General features: G+C 38.0%; 1 protein-coding gene across 5 annotated transcripts in view; it reads right to left on the bottom strand.

The window, feature by feature from the left end:
- The window catches only part of EIF2AK1 (eukaryotic translation initiation factor 2 alpha kinase 1), a 38,030-nt gene that overhangs the window by 9,491 nt on the left and 3,597 nt on the right, over positions 1-24,942 (bottom strand). For 4 of the 5 annotated variants that reach the window (XM_075132705.1, XM_075132703.1, XM_075132706.1 and 1 more), the window contains 10 exons: positions 20,452-20,607; positions 16,460-16,593; positions 15,985-16,016; positions 13,788-13,887; positions 11,340-11,420; positions 10,829-10,928; positions 8,375-8,432; positions 7,219-7,588; positions 4,279-4,390; positions 1,882-1,988 (listed from right to left, as the gene is read on the bottom strand). In XM_075132705.1, coding sequence (XP_074988806.1) covers positions 1,882-1,988; positions 4,279-4,390; positions 7,219-7,588; positions 8,375-8,432; positions 10,829-10,928; positions 11,340-11,420; positions 13,788-13,887; positions 15,985-16,016; positions 16,460-16,570 — 1,071 coding nt within the window. In that variant the 5' untranslated portion in view covers positions 16,571-16,593; positions 20,452-20,607. The remainder of the gene's footprint in view (positions 1-1,881; positions 1,989-4,278; positions 4,391-7,218; positions 7,589-8,374; positions 8,433-10,828; positions 10,929-11,339; positions 11,421-13,787; positions 13,888-15,984; positions 16,017-16,459; positions 16,594-20,451; positions 20,608-24,942) is intronic. The other variant, XM_075132704.1, reaches the window with a different exon arrangement.

Below are 24,942 nucleotides of genomic sequence, written 5' to 3' on the forward strand. Positions count from 1 at the left end.
TGCATATTAATACTGTATGTGTGTTTTGAATCAGCTCTTAACTTCTCTCAAATGTAATTTTAATAATCAAGGGTTTTTTTTAAACACCTAATACTTTTCATGTGTAATCACGATTTTAAGTACAATATCTAGAAAGACAGCCAATGAACTTCCAAGAGAATGGGATGGGGAAATTACACATTCAGTCTATTTCTTATGTTTTCAGTTTAAGTAGGAAAAAACCAAGCAAGATATTCTACAAATTCTCATAATTAAAGCCAATTAGTCAACAATAATCTTATAACTATATCTATTGTCATCAATCAAGGTTACTCAGGAGGATGTAAGGACAAAAGTTCTAATTTGTTAGATTTTTTAAAAATTTGGCTCTCATTGTTCTTAATGGGAACAAAGTCAAGCTGCCCTCGGGGAAAATGGTGAACCCTTACGCGGTCTGGAGGTGTACTGTGAGAAGACGGTGAATAGAACCAGGGGCCATCTTGGTTAAAGGCAGCATGTGGCTTCAGTGCCATTGAGAACAATAGCAGATAACCATTTGGAAAGAGAGCAATTTTTGGTGAGTTTCTCTGAAGACAATAATTTTCTTCCTTAACAGAGTCTGAAGGAAAATAAACAGAAAAAAAATGACCATTAATACTAAAATGTAGTTTCAAAAGATACCCATTGGATCAGGTCTATTCAAGATTCATCCGTCTGCTGGATAAATAAAGCTGTGAGTTTGTCACGGAGGTCACAGACTCTGTGACTTTCCAGGACTTCTGCAGAAGCCAGTGCAGCTGGCCCAGGGGCTGCCTGAACTGCTCAGGTGGCCCCGTGGCCAGCCACACCGGCCATTGCTGGGGCAGTCTCGGGCCACCGCCCCCAGCAGCAGCAGGAGTTTGGGTGTAGGAGGGGGCTCAGGGCTGGGTGCTGGAGCACGGGAGGGGGTGAGGGCTGGGGGCAGCGCTTACTTCAGGGGGCTCCGCAGAAGCAATGACATTCCTCAGCTCCTAGGCAGAGGCACAGCCTTGGCACTCTGCGCGCTGCCTCCATCTGCAGGCACCGACCCCAAAGCTCCCATTGGCCATGGCTCCTGACCAATGGGTGCTGAAGAGCTGGTGCTGGGGACAGAGGCGGCACACAGAGTTGCATGGCTGCACTTCTGCCTAGAAGCTGAGGGAGGGGGATGTCGCTGCTTCCGGGGAGGTGTGGAGACAGGTAGGGAGCCTGCGAGCCCCGCCAACACCTCCCACACACCATGCCCCAGATTTAGGGGTATATAGTACAAGTCATGGACAGGTCACAGACCGTGAATGTTTGTTTACTGCCCATGACCTGTCCATGACTTTTACTAAAAAATACCCATGACTAAAACGTAGCCTTATAGATAGAAAATGCCTAACCTGAGATCATTTGGGACATATAATATTCTGACAAACAGTGCTAAATTTCTTAAAGGAACCTATTTTAATTAATTTTAACTCTAATTAATTATAGGTTTACTTGTAAATTTTCAGCAACTTCATTCTGACATAAAGTGCTGTAATTTTGGGGATGGTGCAGTATATTCTTCATACATGAAGTGATTGAATCTTCTTTTTAAGTGCAAAACTCAGCTCAGCCTTAGCTATGGAGCCACTATCAGCACCTACATAACACAAATGGTCTTTCCTGTCTTTAATAATAATACCTAGTTATAAGGTATTTTTCAAAGGAAGTCAGTATCATTATTCCATTTTACACATGGGGAAACTGAGGCAAAGAGAGCTGAAATAAGTTGCCCAAGGTCACCCAACATGCTAGTGGCAAAGCTGATAACAGAACCCAGGTCTTTTGAATACAAGTCCAGTGCTCCACCCACTAGGCCACACTGCATCCTCGAATGATAATTTTCCAACTTACTTTAATGTCTCGATGCATGACTCCCTTGCTGTGTATATAGTATACTCCTTCAAGTAACTCTTGAAAAAATTTTAATGTCCAGCTGACATCCACAAGGTGGTAAGGACCTTAAAACAATTTAAAATTTTTAATTATTTCAGCTGATTTTGCTAAAACTAAAATGCCTTATAAATCTATGGTAAAATGGTGTGTCAGTTTATCTGCAAACATGAAGACAGTCTAAATAAAATTAGCATAGGTTAAAAGTGATTTCCCATGGTGTAAATAGGATATTTCTTCTTTAAGATAGTGGCTGGTGTATGAGCTCTAAAGAAAGACCGCTTATATCCTCTCTCTCTCTCTCATCTAATTGTGAATGTGCTCATTATTCGCATGTCTAATTCTCTTCTGAATCTTACTAAGCATCAATGATAATTAGCTTATGGAAACTGTCAAAAATTATGACTTCTGTAAAAAAAAGTATTTACTTTTATCGGTGTTAAATTGGTTGCTTTTAGATTTGATTGAAATGTCCTGTGGAGTTAAAATCATAAAAGTTCCTGGTCCTCTGGTTCCTAAACAGGATCCAAAAATGTTGTATGAAAGAATAAAAGTGAAAAACTTTCAGGTAAGAGGTTATTCTCTCTCCTAGAATCATGAGTTGAGAGTTTCAAAGTAATGCAAGAGATTTAACCTCACATCCGCTATTATTCATGGAGGAGGTATGGCTAAATCCCTGTTACTGCTTTGAAATTCTCAACACTGATGTGCCTGTCTCACTGATCTCTGCTCCAACAAGATGGTGCTGAAAATGGCTGACATCTTTCTACCATTCATCATTCTGTATACCCCTATCATGTTCCTTCGTACTTGTCTCGTCTCTGAACTACATAATCTGTTTTTTCAGTCGCTCTTCATTCAGAAGTCTTTCTGTGCCTTCAGTCATTTTCACTGTCCTTCACTGAGCCCTTTTTATTTCTGCTATATCTCTTTGAGATCAAGTGACCAGAACTGAACACAATATTCCAGCTAAGGGCTTGCCAATTTAATATAATGGCATATTTTCTGTATTATTTTATACTCTATTCTTTATAGAGCCTAACCCACCTATTATCATACTGCCTATTCTTGTATCATTTTTAGGTTTTCAGATTTCTCTAGCCTTGACTAACCTAAACAGTCACCTACAAATTTTGCCACCTCATTTTGTTCAACTCTTTTTCTAGATTATAAATATATTAAACACTGCTCCTAGTACAGAACTCTGAGGCCCAATATTAACCTTTTGCTACACTCAAAAGTGATCATTTATTCCTACTCTTGTTTCTTAGTTTCTAACCAATGGTTGTAGTTTACCTTTCACCCTATAACTACTTGGTTTCATTAACATCCTCTTGTGTGAGTCTTTGTCAATGTTTTTTCAAACTAAGAATAAATTATACTGGAGTTCTTCTATCCAATTCTCAAACAGGCCCAATCTTGCTTAATTTAAGAGACCAAAAAGACTAGTTGTAGGGAGGGAAGGGTGGAGGGGGAAACAAATAAAAACCAAGCAGGTAGGAAATCTCACTCCATGCAAAGAATATAACAAAAAATTTGTTCTCAAAAGTGATCTGATAAGACATCAAGTTAAAAACACATTTTTCATTTCAAGATTTACAGTTCTATAGAACAATCTGTGTTAAGTAGATTTCTTTTCACACTAACTATGAAAGGGGTAGAGCATATCTTTAATGCTCTGTCCTTAAAAGACCTGTCCCTCTAGATATCAACAGTCAATGAAGCCTGCTGACATCACCATCTAAGAACTCCTCTGATTGGGACCAGATGTTAAATCCACTATGGTCAATTAAAATAATGCTGTAGGATGTTTTTCATTTTTCCAAGAACAAATTTTAAAGCTTTCAATTGCGTTGTAACCCCACTGCATTAGAGAAATCAACTATTAAGCTATCTCCTTGTCATTGAAAACTAATGTTTAACAGACAAAGCAACCACAATTAAGAATTATTACACCTGTTTTTGGAACATAGCTCATTCTGATCAACTTTGACATTGTTCTGGAAAAGGAACAAAATCTACATAATCTAAACTGCTCATTGAAAAGGGACAGGCCTGCTCAACAGCAGCTCTACTTCTCCAGATTAGTCCTATTTCTCATGCATAGTTTCACCCTTCACTTCTGGGTGAACTTTAAGTCTCTTCTACAAACACCTCACCTGTACAGACTACACACGTTTTACTAAATTACTGTTATTCTGATTGAATGAAAGGGGGAAAAGGACCTAATAACCAAAGTCCATGTTATTCAGTAAAGTATGAAATCTAACATATTGACTTCCAAATAGAAAATCAAAATACATTTTTTTTTTTTGCCCTGTAAGTATTTATATTGTAAAAACAAACTATAAATCTTACTGGAAGATTCCTCTGTTCGCACACCACATCTTTTGTTTCTGTCAACAATCCAGTCCCACAAGGAGATATCACACAGTTGCATCTGTATATGAAGCATCAGACAATACTCCATCTAACAGGAAAATATTGGTACATATTTTTTCACTGTAATATAAGGGATGATCACTTATACAATTTTGTTTCAAGACAAATGATCTGCAGTTTTAAACTAAGATTGAGTACGGAGTGGATGGCAGATAAAGTGCTATTAAATGTATTGTGTTTTAGGTGAGAGAAGAGAATGTACCATTATTTTGCTTTCCTTATTCCTCAAATGGTACTAAGTAATAACCGTTTAAAAAGCATAATACAAGCCATATACAGTGTAGTTGTAGCCATGTTGGTCCCAGAATGATGATGATAAAATAATAAAAGCTAACACAACATGACAGATATTCCTAAGATATTCAGGCGTATCTGGGTAAGTCTATGGAAAGATTTTAGGGTTTTTTTTTCCTTTTTCAGATGGACTATGTAGGGAAGCATTCTGACCAAAGAAAATAATTTATAAGAATATCAATATTGGAAGATATATTTGTTTTGATAAATGTAATACCAGAATCAAGATAACACTGGATCTCACTGCCTTTAGAGCAAAATGCATTCAGACCGGACTAATCAATTTATTTTTTTCCCTTAAAGTCAGTTTCATCTTCTGATGATGCACTAGTACAACCCTGCAGTGGTTGGGTGCGATCACTGTTGAGTTGAAATGCTATTTTCAATTACTGTTTTCAATTTATAAACATATTTATCAATTTCATATCCTCACAGGAAAACCCTAAAATTGGACCTCAACTACCCAACAATGTCCCTTTAAGATATTAATGTCATATTTGATAGATACCCAGCTGTAGTCCATATCCCAACTGATAAAGAAAGACACTGTAGTTGGTTCCATACAGCTTTGTATCGTATTATTACATAGTTTCTCCGTCTTTTAGCAGTTTGATCCTACACCACTGAAATCAATGGGGGCTCTGCCAATGATTTCAATAGGAGCAGAAACAGTAGAAGAGCTTGTATTATTTATTAGCACATTGACTATGTAATTACATATTCAGTTTCTCAAAGTGTGTTAGTTCATTTGATAATTAGATGATTGTAGCAAACATCTTTAAAAACCTTCACAACAGATATTTTGAGAAGCAAGACATATCACTGGTTTAAAGGTAAAATGATCAGCTTTAAATAGGATTTTGATTTTTTTTTTAAATGAAGTTTTGTTATTAACAACACTTTGGAAACTCAAAACAGAAATCTACTTTCAAATACTCTCTCCACTTTCACAACATTTTTTAATAGTGGTGGGTTTTTTTGAGAAAATGGGGATAGAATTTATATTTCCTGATGTTTGTGGATTCACTTGCAGCCCACATGACATATGTTCATCTAGCAGGATCTGCCTGGGAAGCCTATGTGCACTTTTGAAGGGTGGAACGAAAAAGAGCAGCATTTTGTACAACTGAACACATGCTAAGTCCTCAGAAGTATGAATATGAAATATTCAAAAAAGAAAAGGAGTACTTGTGGCACCTTAGAGACTAAGCTGTAGCTCACGAAAGCTTATGCTCAAATAAATTGGTTAGTCTCTAAGGTGCCACAAGTACTCCTTTTCTTTTTGCGAATACAGACTAACACAGCTGTTACCCTGAAACCTATTAAATATACAATTAACGTGTTAATTAATAGTATCTTCTATTTGGTTTATTTTACATATATAAAACCTTTGCTTCCTGTCCTGCAACTGCTTCCCTGATAATCCTCCAAAAACATGGCCCATGTTGGATTCCTTCTCTCCAACTTCCTACTCTCCACCCCACTTCCTGAAAGTCCAAATTTCACCCATGTATCTCCCAGCACCTTTAATCAAGTCATTTAATACACATCAACTTCATGCCTCACCCAACTCTCTCGCTTTCGATGCTTCCTGTCCCCTGAAGATTACTTCCCACTAACACAAGCCCTAATCTCTCCTTGCCCTCTCCTCAATTCCGCTATTTATGCTCCCTCTTCACCATTTGCAGCACAATCTAAACCCAGCCCCACTAAATCTTAACCAGCTAATTTCTACACACATAACACCCTCTTTCCTAGAACTCTTGGCTCCTGACCCAGCCTATCATCACTAGCCAGTAAATTCTGACACACCCACAAGTACTGCCCCTTATCTTCTCTTTCCTTGCATCTCCCTTCCAGGAATTCCAGAGGACACTACCATAAAAGCTGCAGATCTTTGGAAACAACACTCCCATACCAAAATGAGGATTTCATTATGTGGGAACTCTGACAGCAGCAGGGCCTTGAGACCTTCCTGACATGGCTACGCAGCTCCACCCCCACCCCAGACGCTCAGTTGTCTCTTTCTCCTCAGTATTTACACTTTACCAAGAGGTTCCCACTTTTCCATGTGCTTCTGCTTCCCTCTTTTTCTCCATAAGTGACATTGCCTGACTGGAAGATAACTGAAAACTTGCACACACTCCACATTTAGGTGCATTCATCATCAATGTTTGGATTGGTCACTAGTGCAGAATGTCGGAGGTTTTTTGGCTTATTTGGGTTTTGGTGGGTTTTCTGTTTTGTTTTTTGCAAGAATAGCGTTTCTGATTTTTAAAATTATATGTATGATTTTAACTGAAGAGAGCCAAAGTGACAAATATTATAGACTTTTCTTTAATGCTAAATTTTGGCAACTCTTGTGGTGAGCATCCCTGTAATTATGTTATCCACTCAAAAAAGCAACAATTGAGATAAAATTACTCAACTTTGGCTCCAATCCCAGTCATACCATTTATAGAATTCACTGTTATAATTCAAGGGCACACTTACTTAAGACTACTCTGCACACATCATTACGTCAGAGATCAGTTAACTGTAGGTAAAGAGGGGTTTATTTACCTCACACTGCCTGTGCACCGACATATGTTTCTGGGAGCATTCGTCTTCAGTGCAAGAATCACTTGAAATGATATCTTTATTCAGATTAGAATGAAGTCCATGTGATAGATGATTTTTAAAATGAACTGGTCCACTGGCAGTACTATTTGTGCAACTTTCTTGTGAGTCAGTGAGTGGTTCACATTTATTCGTTTTTATTCTTTCTTCACCATCTCCACTGGTAAAATCTTTCGTTATATCCATATGCTGCACTGATTTATTATCTTGATTCTCAAGAAAGTTATATCCAGAGGATTTAATTTCTTCTGAGGTATAGTCAGCAAAGATAATGGAACTGCTGCTTTCCATATTTTGAATATGACACTGGTCTCTGAAGAGAAGGAATCAATAAGTATATATTGTATGTTACCTACTAAACACCACAAGAGGCGGACATCAGAATTGCACTTCAGCTTTTATTTTGGAAATGTTATAGAAAGAGATATGGCTATTTCAAACCTTGGTAAAACTGGGATAATATCCAATATTTGTTTTACCCTTAGAAGCAGGAGTTCTACCCCTTCCCTACAAAAACCTTACCACTGCCCAATTGCCATTGTAGGGTCACCCTTTATAAGACTCTTCTGAGTGTTTATTTCTGATAGCTGACCTTTTCAGTTTGGCAGAGACAAGCAGCTACAGCCCCACGTGATCATTTGACAGATGTCTGTTGCATCTGTGTCCCTTCCAGCTGGTAAGTGTTGTTTTTACATTTCCCCCCTTCCCACCCACCTCATCTTTGAGGAGATGGCAAATCCGCACATTTTTCTGTTGAATAGAAACCCTCTACCTCCCTAATGATGCTAAATCTGAACTGAATCTTGTTGGTGAATAGTACACAATTTGTGAAGTCTGTATGTCTAGTAATAATGTTAGATACTATTGTGATAGACCCTGTTAACTCCCAAGGAGGAATGTTAGACCTTTTCTCACCCTCAGACATCTGATGAAAGGGGGAACAAATACAAGAATAACTGATGCCTAATAGTTCACTACTTGATACAAGGAAGTAATATTGCTGTAATACAAGTTTAACTCTACAACATTTAGTGTTACATGGAGAAAGACCCTATGTTAAACCCAGATTAATATTATCATTTAACACTGCAATACTTACTCGCCACTTTCTTGGTCAGAAGACTTTTTGAGTGACTGCAACTTCAAGACTGTCTTATCTATTAGATGAACAGAAAAAGTCACATTTTACAAAACAAGACAAACACACATTTCATTGCATATTAACATTACAGGTATAGCTACTGATTAAACTACTAAAACTTACGATGAAGAGCAGGGGTTTTACTTATACATAACCTCATTCAGCCTTGCTATATTTTTACCCCTGGAAACATAATGATAGAGGGCATTTCTCAACCAACCAACAGGCCTCAAAAGTGCAATATTTTACACTTCTCTTTTTAAAAAAAAAAAAAATAAGAAAAACCAAGTGTTATAGGGAAAAGGAACTCTCACTGTAAGGGATGTATTGAATTCTCGTTTATATGTTAAATTTAGTTTTCATATTTAGGAAAGCATTATTAGTATGTCAGCTAATGCTGAAATAGGGGGATTTTAATTAGTGAAAGAGATGGGAAGCAACTGAAATTTGTACACAAGCTAACCCTTTATTTTATTTTGGAAGTAACTTTAATCAAACACCATGTTTATGAAAAACAGTAACTCGGTGGCTTACCATACATAGAGGTTTCTGAGACAAATGTGGAACATCTATTTTTCTAAGCTGATGGAGACCATATAATCTATTAATCAATCTAGATACTTATATGGTCCGCATCACTGTTGTAAGGTGTACCTCACAAGTATTTTAAATAGAAATAACAATTGGTATTCTCCATCTCAATGAGTAAGTTGCCTGTGTGCATTCCTGTGGCACCACCTTCCAGAGTATTCTTTTCTACTGGCATTCTTCTCTCCATGCCTGTAACACACACACATACACAGGAGTGCTGGTATGCCAGGGGTGGGCAAACTTTTTGGCCTGAGGGCCACATCGGGGTTCCAAAACTGTATGGAGGGCTGGGTAGGGAAGGCTGTGCCTCCCCAAACAGCCTGGCCCTCGCCCCCTATCTGCCCCCTCCCACTTCTCACCCCTTAACTGCCCCCTCAGAACCCCTGACCATCCAAACCCCCTGCTCTTTGTCCCCTGATTGCCCCCCTCCCCGGGACTCCCCACTCCTAACCGGCCCCTGAGACCCCACCCCCTATCCAAGCCCCCGTTCCCTGACTGCCCCAACCCCTATCCACACCCCCGCCCCCTGACAGGCCCCCCAGGACTCCCACACCTATCCAATCCCCCCGTTCCCCGTCCCCTGACCGCCGCCCCCCAAACCTCCACCCCATGCAACCACCCCCTGCTCCCTGACTGCCCCCCGGGATCTCCTAACCCTTATCCAACCCCCGCCCCTCCCCACCCCCTACGATGCCGCTCAGAGCACCATGTCTGAGAGCTGCGCCACCCGGCTGGAGCCAGCCATGCCGCGGCACTGCCCGGCAGGAGCTCACAGCCCCACCGCCCAGAGCACTGGCAGCACGGTGAGCTGAGGCTGCGGTGGAGGGGGGCAGCAGGGGAGGGACCAGGGGCTAGCCTCCCTGGCCGGGAGCTCAAGGGCCAGGCACGGCAGTCCCACGGGACGGATGTGGCCCATGGGCCATAGTTTGCCCACCTCTGTGCTATGCGAAGGAAACAGGATCATCAAGACCTCCTTGCCAGAATGATGAGAGGGTTGTGGGGCTATGACATAGGCATTCTAGAAGTAATGTGGTGAGAAGTGAAAAGATAGGGAAAACCAAAGAAAAAGGAAAACAAGAGAAGATGCATAGTAGAGAAAAAGTGTGGGGAAAGAAACCGAGAAACCGTGCCTTCCTGTCAATGACAGATGTTGATGTCTCAAAATCAGATTCTGCCAACAGAAAGCTCAGAAGCTACAGAGAAGCCTCAATTTATCTTACCAAATATTTTTAAAACCCTAATATGGAAAACAAAGTAAAAGGCAGTTTACATTTGCCATTAAAATACTTCTAGACTGCATCCATTTTTCTCAAGTTTTCTGAGGCAGTTACGAAGAGAATGTTGGAAAGGGATGGCCAGATTCCACCACAGATCTGTGATTTCAGAATCTGTTAGCAAATGAACTTCTTTCTCAACCTCCTTAATACACAGTGCTTTTCCTCCAAAGGTCTCAAGTGAGTCCTTCCCCCAGAGTCCCTTCTACAATTAGCCACACTGCTATGCTTTGCCTGAGCTTTTTTTTTTTTGGAAACTGGATTCAACTGGAGCCTATGCAGCGCCCAAAATCCTACTCAAATATTTTAATAGGTAGATTTAGATGTCCTGCATTTCTAAATTAACCATTATACCCCCGATAATCTCTTGATCAGGACAATGCAGTAGGTAAGGGCACCTGATGGCCATTGTCATGCTTCCTAGAAAAACTGTTTGGAAAAATCTCTGGTTCCTTCATCAATTCTGAGAGTTGAGTGTTCTGCAAATTAATAGAACAGACATGCTTATGGGAAGTATGAAGTTACAATGATAACAAACAATACTCCCCTTTTGGACATGCTGGTTGAACATGTTCTATCCAAGCAGTGTGATAGCCTACAATATTAGGATGTTGCAGGCCAGCCAACACTTTAACTTCTCGTAATACCTGAAAAAAAGAGAAAAAAGCAACTTTATGATCATCCTTTAATTTGACTGTAAGATGAACTCAAAGGGGAAAAAAACCAAAGGTTTCTAGATACAGTTATTTTACCTCTTACTGGAATTTAAGAATTTGAGGACAGATTATTATTTTGCAGCATTAAGGATAATAAAATTCAGATCTTACAGACTAATGTTTTATATTAGATTCAGATTGGGGCTAAATAAACATATACTAAAATAATATAAAACCTGTTTAGAAAGATATGATGAGATACAAAATTCATAAAGTAGGAGATAAGCCCACTTAGTACTTTGCCATAACCATCATTAATGCCACTGCTAATTATATTAGGAACCAGTTACAGTAAGCAGTGACTTAAACAGAGAATCTGAACATGGAAAAATAAATTCATACCTTCATGCAATCTCTTTTGGTTGCTTTCTTAATAAGATTTCTTTTAATTGCATAGAACTGACCATCTAATTTGTTTCTGACCTGAAAACAATTTTTAAAAGGGAAAAGTCAGAAAAAGCAAATTTCACAAATTTAGATCAATATATCAAAAACTCATTTGAACAACAGTTTGTTTCCTAAGAATCAAAATCTTACACTCTTTATTCAGATAACCTCTCAATGACATTAGAGGAGGTCTTCTGGATTTGGCCCTAAATGTCTCATGCAGAGGTGTTGTCATAAATATAAAGGGAAGGGTAAACCCCTTTGAAATCCCTCCTGACCAGGGGAAAGCTCCTCTCACCTGTAAAGGGTTAAGAAGCTAAAGGTAACCTCGCTGGCACCTGACCAAAATGACCAATGAGGAGACAAGATACTTTCAAAAGCTGGGAGGAGGGAGAGAAACAAAGGGTCTGTGTCTGTCTGTATGCTGGGTTTCTGCCGGGGATAGACCAGGAATGGAGTCTTAGAACTTTTAGTAAGTAATCTAGCTAGGTATGTGTTAGATTATGATTTCTTTAAATGGCTGAGAAAAGAATTGTGCTGAATAGAATAACTATTTCTGTCTGTGTATCTTTTTTGTAACTTAAGGGGTTGCCTAGAGGGGTTCTCTATGTTTTTGAATCTAATTACCCTGTAAGATATCTACCATCCTGATTTTACAGGGGGAATTTCTTTATTTCTATTTACCTCTATTTTTTTATTAAAAGTCTTCTTGTAAAAACTGAATGCTTTTTCATTGTTCTCAGATCCAAGGGTTCGGGTCTGTGGTCACCTATGCAAATTGGTGAGGCTTTTTATCCAACATTTCCCAGGAAAGGTGGGGGTGCAAGTGTTGGGAGGATTGTTCATTGTTCTTAAGATCCAAGGGTCTGGGTCTGTAGTCACCTAGGCAAATTGGTGAGGCTTTTTACCAAACCTTGTCCAGGAAGTGGGGTGCAAGGGTTTGGGAAGTATTTTGGGGGGAAGGACACGTCCAAACAGCTCTTCCCCAGTAACCAGTATTAGTTTGGTGGTGGTAGCGGCCAGTCCAAGGACAACGGGTGGAATATTTTGTACCTTGGGGAAGTTTTGACCTAAGCTGGTAAAGATAAGCTTAGGAGGTTTTTCATGCAGGTCCCCACATCTGTACCCTAGAGTTCAGAGTGGGGGAGGAACCTTGACAGGTGTCCAAGTTTTGCCTAATATACAGCAGCACAAAAGTCAAAACTTACATAAAATGAAATAGACACCACTGCAGCCATCCTTCCCATCAATATGGGGTGCTGCTCACTGAGACTAAAGATCCCAGCCCACAACGTTCTTTCTTGATCTGCATGGCCTCACCAATGATATATTGACAAATGTTTTGTATTTTTAACTACTGACTTTGGGCTGTAACATTAGAGAGGTAACATTAGATAGGAAATGAGTTATAATAATAATGAATTATAATTATAATAATTATATTTGTAATTATAATAATTATAATTATAATAATTGCTTATTTTTACAATGCAACTAAATATTTTTAAAACAACTTTGGCAAGTAGTACATGACTCAGAAAGACAAGGAGGGTGAAGTAATATCATTTATTGGCCCAACTTCTGTTGGTGAGAGAGACAAGCTTTAGAGCTACAAAGAGCTCATCCTCAAGTCTGGGAAAGGTATTCAGTGTCACAGCTACATACAAGGTTGAACAGATAGTTTAGACAGTTACATGACTTATGAGTCTGAAACTAAATACCTTCACTTTCTAAAATATATTTTATTTTAGATGTATAAAATATCCACCCAACATAATAATATGGCTGACAGAGGAAACGAGGTTAGTTACTTGACACCTAATTTTCAGAAGAACTCAGCATCCGCTGCTCCAAGAGAAGCCAGCATGAACTATGGGTGCTCAGCATTACTGCAAATCAAGCCCTAAGACTGTAAGCTCTCTGGGAGGGAAGAACTGTCTTTCTAGGCATTTATATAACACTCACTACAATGGCACCTCTGGGCACTACTACAATATAAATAGTTAGTAAAAATAACAGTTACTATGCACCAGTGATTGGTACAACCCACGTTCAAAATTTAAATAATTTTCTTTTTTAATCAACCACAGTTAAAACAAAATAAGCTTCCCTTATTTTATATAGATAAATTCAAGTACTTCATATGAGAAGTAAGGGTTCTCTCATATTCAAGATATAAGAATAAGACTGTACATGAAAGTGAAACATACAATATATTCTGTTTTAGACAAAAATGCATTGGAGTCTTCAGAAAGCACCCTTCTGAAAGGAAGAACTAAAACCTCTTACAGTTTCAGTTCACATTTGTTTTATTGCCTATTATTAAGAACAAAAACAACCAGGTGAACTATTTCCATCTCTAACAGTTATTAACAAAGCTGTTAAAATAGAGGATAAAAATACCTTGTACACTGTACCATATCCCCCTTTTCCTAGTCTTGCAATCTCATCAAATTCATTTAAGTAGCGTGAAGTTTGTGCTTCAAAGAAAACTTCTTTTTCACTAATTAAAAAAAAAAGTGTATTTTATGACTGGTGAAACTAAATCACAAGCTAAAATTAAATAAGTCACAGATAGAGATGACACAGAAACTTCATTTACATTGTGAAAAATAGCTAAGTACTATGACACTATCCCTATAGTTTTCAGAGTACCAGCCGTGTTAGTCTGTATTCGCAAAAAGAAAAGGAGTACTTGTGGCACCTTAGAGACTAACCAATTTATTTGAGCATGAGCTTTCGTGAACTACAGCTCACTTCATCGGATGCATCACTTCATCCAATGAAGTGAGCTGTAGCTCACGAAAGCTCATGCTCAAATAAATTGGTTAGCCTCTAAGGTGCCACAAGTACTCCTTTTCTTTTATCCCTCTAGTGCAAACTGAAAGCTAACAGTGTGTGTGAACAAGAAGGTTAATGTTCCAAACAGCAATACTTTGTGAAGTTCAAGGGGGAGATTTCAGCTATGTCTACACTAGAGACCTTACAGTGGCACAGCTGTATCAATGCAGCTGCGCCACTGTAAGATGTCCCAGGTAGCCGCTCTATGCTGACGGAAGAGAGCTCTCCCACTGGCATGATTAAACCACCCACAATGAGCAGCGGTAGCTATGTCGGTGGGAAGAGCGTCTCCTGCCAACACAGTGCTATCCACACTGTTCTGTAGATATAACTTATGTCAGTCAGGGGTGGAGGTGTTTTTTCACACCCAGGAGCGACATAAATTTTACAGACAAAAAGTGCAAGTACAGACACAGTCTTATTGAAATAGTGGTGCAAGATGACCTGCTGAAGAGATTACATTAGACTGAGTTAACACGTAAGTGCTGTAAGCAATACAGAAAAAAATATGTTTCATTAGCATTAATGACTAGGAAACCCATTTGCAGATTAGTTACTTGCTATTCTGAAAAATTTGGTAGAAAATTTCAAAGGATTCTGCACCACAAGGTGAACTTTGGTCCTATTTTGACAACTTTAGTTTAAAATATTTATCATCATTGTATAGTAAACTAGAAAATATTTTACTGTGTATTTTAGGCAAAGCTTTTACTGAATAATGGTGGTTTAAATTCAAGGTGAGCAGTGGGCACGTTACATGAGAATTATTTTTTACAGATCAGCAGAGTGAGAATTAGAAATGGTTTATACTGTTTATATCAAAAGGCCATTATCAGCAATAACTGTTTTCCTAGAATGATTTCACAGAATCTCTCTCAGCCACAACTTGCAAACTCTGCAACAGCTGGAGGAGCAAAGCTTGCTATTTTCTCTTTAATAATTCAGTCCCCTTTTTTCAGCTGCCAAGTAGGACGTTTTGACTTTAAAAAGAAAAGCTTCAACAACTTTTGTGAAATTTATCTTATCCCGCTTCAAAGAATGATAGTAAGGAGAGAACCCTCATCTGATCCAAAAACCGTTTCAAAATAAATACAGAATGTCTTTGTCTCCACTGAAAACAATACTCTAGCCACTACTGTCATAATACATTCCAGATTCCTGAAAAAGCATTCCCTAAGATGCAAGATAATAATAATCACGCCCATGTCAGAATTTCAGCCTGCACCCAAAATCCACTGAAATTCTAAAGTTAGCAGGAAACATTTATAACAACTCTTATTTTATTTAATGGAAAAAATGAATGGGACTATTTCTCCGATATGCCAGGAGAAGAGTCAGAAGATCCAGCATGGAGTGTATAACCTCCAGCTGGTGCCTCTATTTCCTTTACAGTCCCAGAAATTTATCTGTGAATCCCATACAGAGAACCAAGCATCATCAAAGGCCAAACACAAAAGGGGCGCTTTTGCTCCTGGCAATGGGCTATCATGTCACAGCTATTTAAAAAAAATTAACTTTAATACAGCAGCCCAAGTAAACCCCAATGCCCTACATGAAGAAAATGCAATATGAAATCTCTCTCCATCTTTACCCTTTTAAAGAGTAAGCTTATGTTTTTGAATACACTTTATCAAATTTATAACACCCAAGATCGCAAATGCAATATTTTCATGCAAAGCTGAATTCTATTATTTTTATAGTGCAAAACTTCAGACAGAAAGTTAATCTTAATACTTGTCACAGCACTTTGGACACATACCTGACTGTGTGAGAATCTCCACTGTCAAGCTCCTATAAAACAACAAAATATAAAAAAATTTTAAAAAGCTATTTACAGACAGAAACCTGATGTGCAGTTAATGTTTAAATATGAACTTCATTACGAGAAGGTAAATCAGCAGCACAGCAATTCCAATTATTCTCCTAAATGTTCTAAATAAGAAAACATGTAACAAATTTAAATCAATATGTCTAAATTTCGATCTGAACAAAAATAAAGCTTTGACCTGATAAAGCAAGAATACTGTAGACTTTGTTACTATTTGTATCTATAGATCTAGATATTTCCCCTCACACCCACCCAAACTACCAAAGTGTAACCAAAGCACCATTTTATATGGCTTCTGAAAATACACAATCCAAATATAAAAACAGTTCCATAAAGAAAGTTGCTTCAGAAATCCTAACATGTAGGTTAAGTAATGTAAAGGTTATTAAAGAAACTTAAAGTATACCTCAAGTATTTGTTGATTGGCTGCTTTCATTAATTGAGTAATTGCTCTATTATGTTGCAATCTTAAAGTACTAAATTCATCACAGAAGGCAAAAGAGGAGAGCAAGCCCATTCTAGTGAATGTCCGACAGATTACTGTAAAAAGAAACAGGATAGAGGCTATTTAACAGGAAACCCAACTAAACAATTGCAACTTTAAATAAAAAGAAAAGGAGTACTTGTAGCACCTTAGAGACTAACAAATTTATCTGAGCATAAGTTTTCATGAGTATACCCAGCCTATACATTAATCCTCATTACTTCTTAGCCTGGTCCAATTTATAGTAATCAACTGAATCAATGAACAAGAACAGTAACAAGGTACCCAATTGCATTTTAAGTCTCTATCCCACCCAATATAAATAAATATGAGCGAAGTTCCGAGCAACAATTACTTGTATTTTAGCACAGGGGAGGGAACAAATGCCAACACTAACACCACATGTGGATATTTACATAACCATCTTGACCTGTACTTTTTATTCAGAAGTAAATGCTTTATTATTGAAACTGAAGATAATTTATAATTCAGTCAACATGGAGCTTGGAGTGCACGTGGTATAACGGTCGCATAAGGAATTCGTTTTAAACAATAATCGAAAGAGATTCTGAATCTGAAAAAAAAATGCATTCCATTACATGTACCCTAACACCTTTTTCCTCACTCCTGGTGAGGAACCAAACCAAAACTAATTACACCCCAACTACAGCTACCCTGTAGAAATCCCTTCCCACCCACCAAATTAATCCACATTCCTTTACCTCCTACCTTCAGGGTGAAAGTCTCTTGTGTCCATCTCCTTCCTTTCCTAACTGAATAAACTACCTGACCACCACCCCACCCACTTGGCTGCCACAAATAAAGCACCCTTGTTGTATTTTCAGAGTTCAATTCTAATAGCATTCCAGTCTGTTCACAATTATGAGGACTCATATTACCATGGGCTATCAGCGCTATGCTATTAGTGAAGAGTGGCAGTATCAACGTTTTTGCTAATTCCCCCACTATGTACGCACATGTATATGCATGTACATGTAAATACACAAAGAATGCATTGGTCATAGCTCCAGAGTTAAGCTAAGGTCAATTTCTCTCTCAAAGTTGTTCATTATGCAGTCCATTATGAGGAATAAAAAACTGGGCCTGATAAAATTACTACATACTGGAAGAGTAGAGATGGAATTTTGGTGACAGTTACAAACAAAAATATAAATATATATATGCGCACACACACACACTTAGAATTGTTTAGGAATTCCAAGGAGTTATAACTGTTTAGGAATCCTAATGAGCTAAAAGGGACTTATTTTGGAAATACATTGAGCCTCTTTCTTTGCATCACTGTAGCTCAAAAACAGCCTGTTACCAAACCCAGCAAACTATCCATATAGATATATTTCTTTGAAAATATGTACATAAGCTATATTTACAGAAATTACATTGTAATTAATGGAAGTTGAACAATTGTTGAATTTAATATTATAGTGATAGGCAGGACTCTGGGTCACTAAATGGTGCACTCTGATGAGGTAACAACCAATCATTTCCCTTCCTCTCCAGTTCATTTGTAAACTTCACCTCTATTGGATGAAATTAATGGGAACTTTCCACCTGTCAAGAGTTCTTAGGGGTCAAGTGCTGGATTATCAATACACAAAGAACACTTGATTGGGTCACAGTAGACATAGTGACAGAGTACTGGTTGCGTGTATTTGTTTTGACAAAGAGAAGGAGAGGTAGAGAACTTGTGGTTATTTACCCTGGGATAGACAGTAGAGACATTGGTATAGTACTGATAAACAGATCCTGAAATAGATATTAGAAGTAGTGGTAGAACACTTGCTTTTATTTGTCTTGATATACAGAATAAAGATAGTGGTGTAGGTTTAGGTACATTAGTCTTGAAATAGATAGTAGAGGAAGTGTACTGTGTAGATTTGAAGATTTTAATCTAAGAGGAAAAAAACCAATAGTCTACAAATTATCAACAATCACAGTGTACTGCTTTGTCCAAACACACACATGTAAATACAAAAATATATATATACTCTTATTTCAACAGTTTATTTCTATAGTCTTGTATATGAAAAACATTTTAAAAAATGACATTTCTTAATTGCGCTAGTATTATGTTTAATCAAAGAAAATATTCAAAACAAAAGCTACATGCACAAAAAAAGGAAGTTTTCAATCAAAATGTCTTGCACCAAAATAAGGGGAGCACTTTTAAAAACAGTTCTGTTCTTTGTGTTTTAGCCTTTTAACACAAGGGTATAATTAGATGTAGTCAGAAATTTTAAAAAGGAAAATATTCGTCTTTTTGTTATTTTCTTACTATTTTAAGAATATGCTTAGGAAATGCATAGAAACATAAAATTCTATACCAAAAATATCAATGATACATCAAGCCATATCAAGTAATAAAATACTTGAATTGCTACATACTAGTGCTGTGATCCTGCAAACACTTATGTATGTGCTTACCTTTACTACCATGAAAATTCCAATAGGAAAACACCAAAAGAAATGGAATTTCAGCTCCAAATTTGAGTTTAACCATAACCTGTTTCCTATGTTTCTAATGCTTCGTGTGTTGTTTGTAGTTAAATAAATGTTACTGAAAAGCTTTTTTATGCTTAGGTTACTGTAATGTATTCTCAAAACTAAGGTTTTGTCTAGGGATAGAGTTTTCACACTTTTTAATCAGGAATATTTTTGTATCACTCCCCTTGTAAAGCCAGGCATCTTAATTATCAAGTCAATTCTACAATGAACTACTAAAATTGCTTTCCTATATCTATAAAAGTGTCAGTCATTTTAGGTCTGATGTTTTGGATCCTGGACTAGGAGTAAGTGCTGAGACCCCACTTTTCCAACAGCACTTTAAGCTACGCACAGTCATCAGATATCAAGCTTTAAATCTGGCACTAGTGCAGATCTGAATATTGGCCATCCTGGGATTGAGGCACATTTTGCTCAGAAATGTCCACATTTGAGAGGAAGGAGAAATACTTCTTTGTCAGTTGTTTTTGTTTTTAAATGACAGTTGTTTGAAAGCTGCTCGGAGATATGGAATATTAGAAGTTGACCCAAATGAACTGGATTAATGGGAAGAGGGCAGGTGAGATGGTAAAAGGTTCATGATTGCATACCACATGGATCCACAATGTGCATCACTTGGCTTTACAATTTAATCACCATCACATATAGGGGGGTGCATATAGACACACACAAAAACACTGTTCATGGAAAATCTAATTCATTTTTTTAGTTCAGCACCTTCCAACAATAAGTAGAGCTGACAAAGTAGAAAAGTTATCTGAATATTCACTTTGGAGTAGTGTGAACTTAAACTAGATGATAGAAATTGGAGAATAGAAATTAAGGGTATATTCTTACTGACTTTTTTTTTTTTTTTAAGATTCCTTTGATTTGAATCCTGTTTTGATTAGCATAATACAGGTACATTTGTTGCTTTTGCATAGAGAATTATACAATTTGTGTACATTTATGAATGTTTCTATTACATTATATTCCTTTCCTATAGTTGTGTTTTCCCTGTTTTTTATAGTTCAAATACCAGATTTTAATAAAGCCTGTGGAATGAGTTCAGAGTCATCTTAGGGATATCACCTGTTACCTCTCTTGCACTGTAATACGAGGCTGGTGAAACAAAATTGTTAGTAGAGTAGTAATAATTCTCTGCAACTTGATCCTACATATTTCTGGAAGGTAGAGAATACCCTCAACTCCTAGTCAAATTGAGGGTGCTCCCAACCGTCCAAGTGGCACTCAGCTACGCCCAGTATCAGATCCATAATTTTCCAATAGTCCAATGTAAACTGACAAACGGATCTCATAACTCAGAAAACAAACGTAGCATTTTATGTTCAGGCACACATGACAATAAATCAATTTAAGGTAAAGTAAAAATTGTAGATACTCTCACTAACTTTGGAACAAAGATCTTGATTGAACAGGATTTTGTGCATACACATGGCAAAGATGTTCTAGCAGAGAAACAAGCAGTAGCTGGTTTGCAATTGTAGAAGTGAAATAACATTTTTCTGAACGATTCACAACTCGAAGTTCTTCTGGTACATCAGATTCTGAAAATAAAACAAAACAATTTAAGGGTCATCATATACTGACTTTGTGAAACACGATAAAAAATGGTTACCAGCAGCAAACTTTTTTGTTGTGTAGACTGACCCCTAATTGTTACTGTGTAACCAGTTTGGCCAGTTCTTCATTACAGCTTTCTGTATAGGACAATGTCTCAGAATGCACTGTGCAGAGTACACTGCAGAGCCCGGCCTGACCCGGTGCACTGAGCTGTGCAGTGGCGTGGCTGGCTCCAGCTGGGTGGCACGGCTGTAGCACCGCCAGCCAACAGTGCTCCAGGCAGCGCGGGAAGGGGGCAGGGAGCAGAGGGGGTTGGATAGAGGGCAAGGGAGTTCAGGGGGTAGTCAGGGGGCAGGGGTGTGGATAAGGGTCGGAGCAGTCAGAGGGCGGTGAATGGGGGGGTTGAATGGGGGCAGTGATGCTGGGGGGGCAGTCAGGAAGGAGGGGGGGTTGGATGGAGCAGCGGGGGGCAGTCAGGGGCAAGGGTGGCGGGGGGGGTTGGATGGGGCAGGAGTCCCAGGGGGGTACCGTCAGGGAGCGTGAAGCGGGGCGGATAGGGGGCGGGGGCCGGGCCACACCACACCTGGCTATTGGAGAGGCACAGCCTCCCCTAAACAGCTCTCCATATAATTTCTGAAACCAGGTGAGGCCCTCAGGCCAAAAAGTTTGCCTGCCCCGGCATCGACCATTCCTTATCATTGGAGCAGTAGTTCTGTGAACTGCTGGCAGCTACTAAAAGACAAAGGAAAAAATATATATCTATCTAGGCATTTTAAATGTGCCTTTCACCATAATATTTAGGAAACAAATGTTCTCTGAGGAAAAAAAATATTTTTTAAAAACCTTCAGAGATTACTCATTACTCTTAAATGAACAGGAACACTCGGTCCCTTTAAAATGGAATTTATAACAGCACAGTAAAGTCAGTTTAGGACCCACCCACACTGCAAGTCTAAACACACAGAGTTGTCTGCCCCATGGTTACAAATGTATTTTTTAAATAAATATAACCTATATCTACTTTACTGTAGCATATGTGACAACACAATCATCATAAGGCTTTCCCAATCTGAGTGGAGATACTAATTTAATTACAAAGCTTCCTTTCCTAATATTTGTTTAGTATACAATATAAAATTGAGTTTTCAAGAACAGCCTTTTAGGCCAAGAGCCCCGTTTTCAAGTGAGACATGATGCAACAATTTCATTACAAATATTAACAACAAAATCCTCCTTCTTAAGATAAAAATTTACTACTTTTGGAAATGAAAAAAGGTAAATAGTGTCCCCTAGGGATCTGTACAGAGACCAGTGCTGTTCAACATATTAATAAATGATCTGGAAAAAGGAAAGGAGTACTTGTGGCACCTTACAAACTAACAAATTTATCTGAGCATAAGCTTTCGTGAGCTACAGCTCCCTTCATCAGATGCATAGCTCACGAAAGCTTATGCTCGAATAAATTTGTTAGTTTGTAAGGTGCCACAAGTACTCCTTTTCTTTTTGCAGATACAGACTAACACAGCTGCTACTCTAAAACCTGGAAAAAGGAGTAAGCAGTGGGTGGCAAAGTTTGCAGATGATATAAAATTACTCAAGATAGTTAGGTCCAAAGCAGATTGCAAAGAGTTACAAAGGGATCTTAACTAAACTGGGTGACTGGACAACAAAATGGCAGATGAAATTCAATATTGATAAATGCAAAGTAATGCACATTGGAAAACATCCCAACTCTACATACAAATTGATGGGGTTTAAATCAGCTGTTACCACTCAAGAATGAGATCACAGAGTCATGTGGGTAGTTCTCTGAAAACATCTTCTCGATGTGCAGGAGCAGTCAAAAAAAGCTAGCAAGCAGAATGTTAGGAACCAGGGTGGATAAAAATCAATTTTATTTTTTTTTTAAACTAATTTTTTTTTATTTAAGTCGGATTTTTTTGGATAAAATGTTTTTTGAGGAAAAAAACCTAGCTAAAGATAGTTTTAATTAAGATACATTATAGCTCAAAGATCTCTCATCATGGAATACGGATTATAAATTCTAATTCTATAGTATGAGACAATATATATTCATATAATGTTTAAGAAAAGTTTTGTAAATGAGTTCCAATAGTTCATGGATTAGTAACCCAATCTTATGGGGTTCCAGGGGCTTCTGTATACATTATTTAGATTAATCTTCCTATTTACCCAATGGGACTCAGTGCTAAGTCTAGAAGATACCATCAGAGCTGCTTAGTTTTGCAGTTCCAAACTGTGGATTTGTGTCTCCAGAGATAACATGCTTGTTAACAGCAAAAATGGTAATAAATAAATATATAGAGGTGAGAAATAACAGACCTCAACCCTATTGTCCCTCTGCAAATTTGTGTACACAGAGTCAATCCCTTACCTCTCTCTGAAAGTGCAAAGTTTCAAAAAGTTAAATGAATAGAAGATTGTTGTGGGCAGAAAAGATCTGGACAAGAAGAAGCCTGGAGATAAATGAGAGAAGGGAGGGACAGGCAGTAGAAACAAAAGTGAAACTGTTTGAGCAGCATATTCCAGAAGTCTTGAGGTCTTTCTGAGTGTAGCCTTCATTGATTTGAGATCTACCATACCATTCTCTCACTAGAAGGGAAAACCTATAATGGCAGCAGGCCATAAAAGAGACCCAGTTTGGGAATATTTTAATGAAGTTCCTCTACCTGTGGATAAGACAGGCATGCGTGCAAAATACAAACAGTGCAACAAAGAAATGCAAGGCCTGAATTAAACAACATCATGAGAAGTGTTCCTTCTCAGGAGGAAGCTGCGCTGAAGATGATGAAAGGAACATGTCTGAACATGCAGGATCTTCAGGTTGGTAAACTTTTTTATTTCATACTTCTTTCTTAAGGACCAGCTGTCTTCCTTCTGGACTATTCTTGAATTCTCATGTTTGAGCAAAAAATATAGTAGTTACTCTATGGTATTATCATTTTAGATGCAGTTGTGATAAAAAATAAATAGTTGAAATAGGCAGATCTTCCTTTTACAAGTTCACCTTTAAAGTAGTACTGTGTGTCAATGAATGCAATGAGTAATACTAAATGAAGTATGGTGATAATAATTAAATAACTGTATTGACTTATTTTGTTTAGGAGAATCCATCCGCAACATACAGGATTCTGAAGACTATCCATCTTCAAGATCACCATCATTTTCTATAGTTTCAGAGTTATCTGCCAAAGATAGCATTTCAATCACATCATGTATGTCACATAGCCACAGTATATCACCTGTAGCAAAAAGAAAAAAAACATCTCCATCATCCAGAAATCACCATAGATAAGTTTGTGATAAGAACCAGCAGATTACAGAAAGAGGTAATTGATGAAAGAATTGCTTGGTTTGTTTATGCAACAAACTCTCCTTTCCGTATGATTGAAAACCCACACTTCATTACCACGGTTTAGTCATTAAGACCAGGATAAAGTCCACCCAACAGAGCAGATGTCGCAGGCAAATTGCTGAATAAAGTGTATGAAAGAGAAATCGAGCAGTGTGCAAAACATCTAGAGGGTGAAATTGTTAACCTGAGTCTTGATGGGTGGAACAATGTCCACAATGATCCTATTGTATGTGCTTGTGTGACAAAAGAAGAAAGGAATGTCTTCCTTACAGAAACAACTGATATATGAGGAAATGCACAGCAGAATACTTACAGGAAGTAGCAGTAAAAGCTATAACAAACTGAAAAAAAATTCAAATATCTAGTACGTAGCTTGGTCACAGACAATGCTGCAAACGTATTCAAAATTAGAAGAAATTATTTAGAAGAGATCCCAAGCTAACGACATATGGTTGCAGTGTTCATTTGATGCACCTCCTAGCCAAAGACTTCAGTGTTCCAGAAATAAAAGCTAATGTTGTTGAAATTGCAAAATACTTCCGTAACAACTGCTATGCAGCAGCTGCTTTGAAAAAAGTGGAAGGAACCAAACTAACGCTCCCCCAGGATGCACAATGGAACTCAGTAGTGGACTGTTTTGAGCACTATATCAAGAACTTGCCTAATCTGATGACAGTTTGTGAACAAAATTGTGAAAAAATAGATGTCAATGTCACAGATAAAGTTCTCAATATTGGGCTTAAGAGAAATGTTGAACACATGCTGAGTATCCTGAAGCCTATTTCTGTAGCCTTGAACAAAATGCAGGAAAACAGCTGTTTTATTGCTGACGTTGTTGAAATTTGGAAGGAACTGAGTGAGATCTTAAAAAGAGAAATATGCAATGACAGAGTTAAATTACAAGCATTAAAAAAACGACTGGGACAAGCACTATCTCCAGCTA

Source organism: Caretta caretta, chromosome 10 (genome assembly GCF_965140235.1).
Source record: "Caretta caretta isolate rCarCar2 chromosome 10, rCarCar1.hap1, whole genome shotgun sequence".
Taxonomy (NCBI): domain Eukaryota; kingdom Metazoa; phylum Chordata; order Testudines; family Cheloniidae; genus Caretta; species Caretta caretta.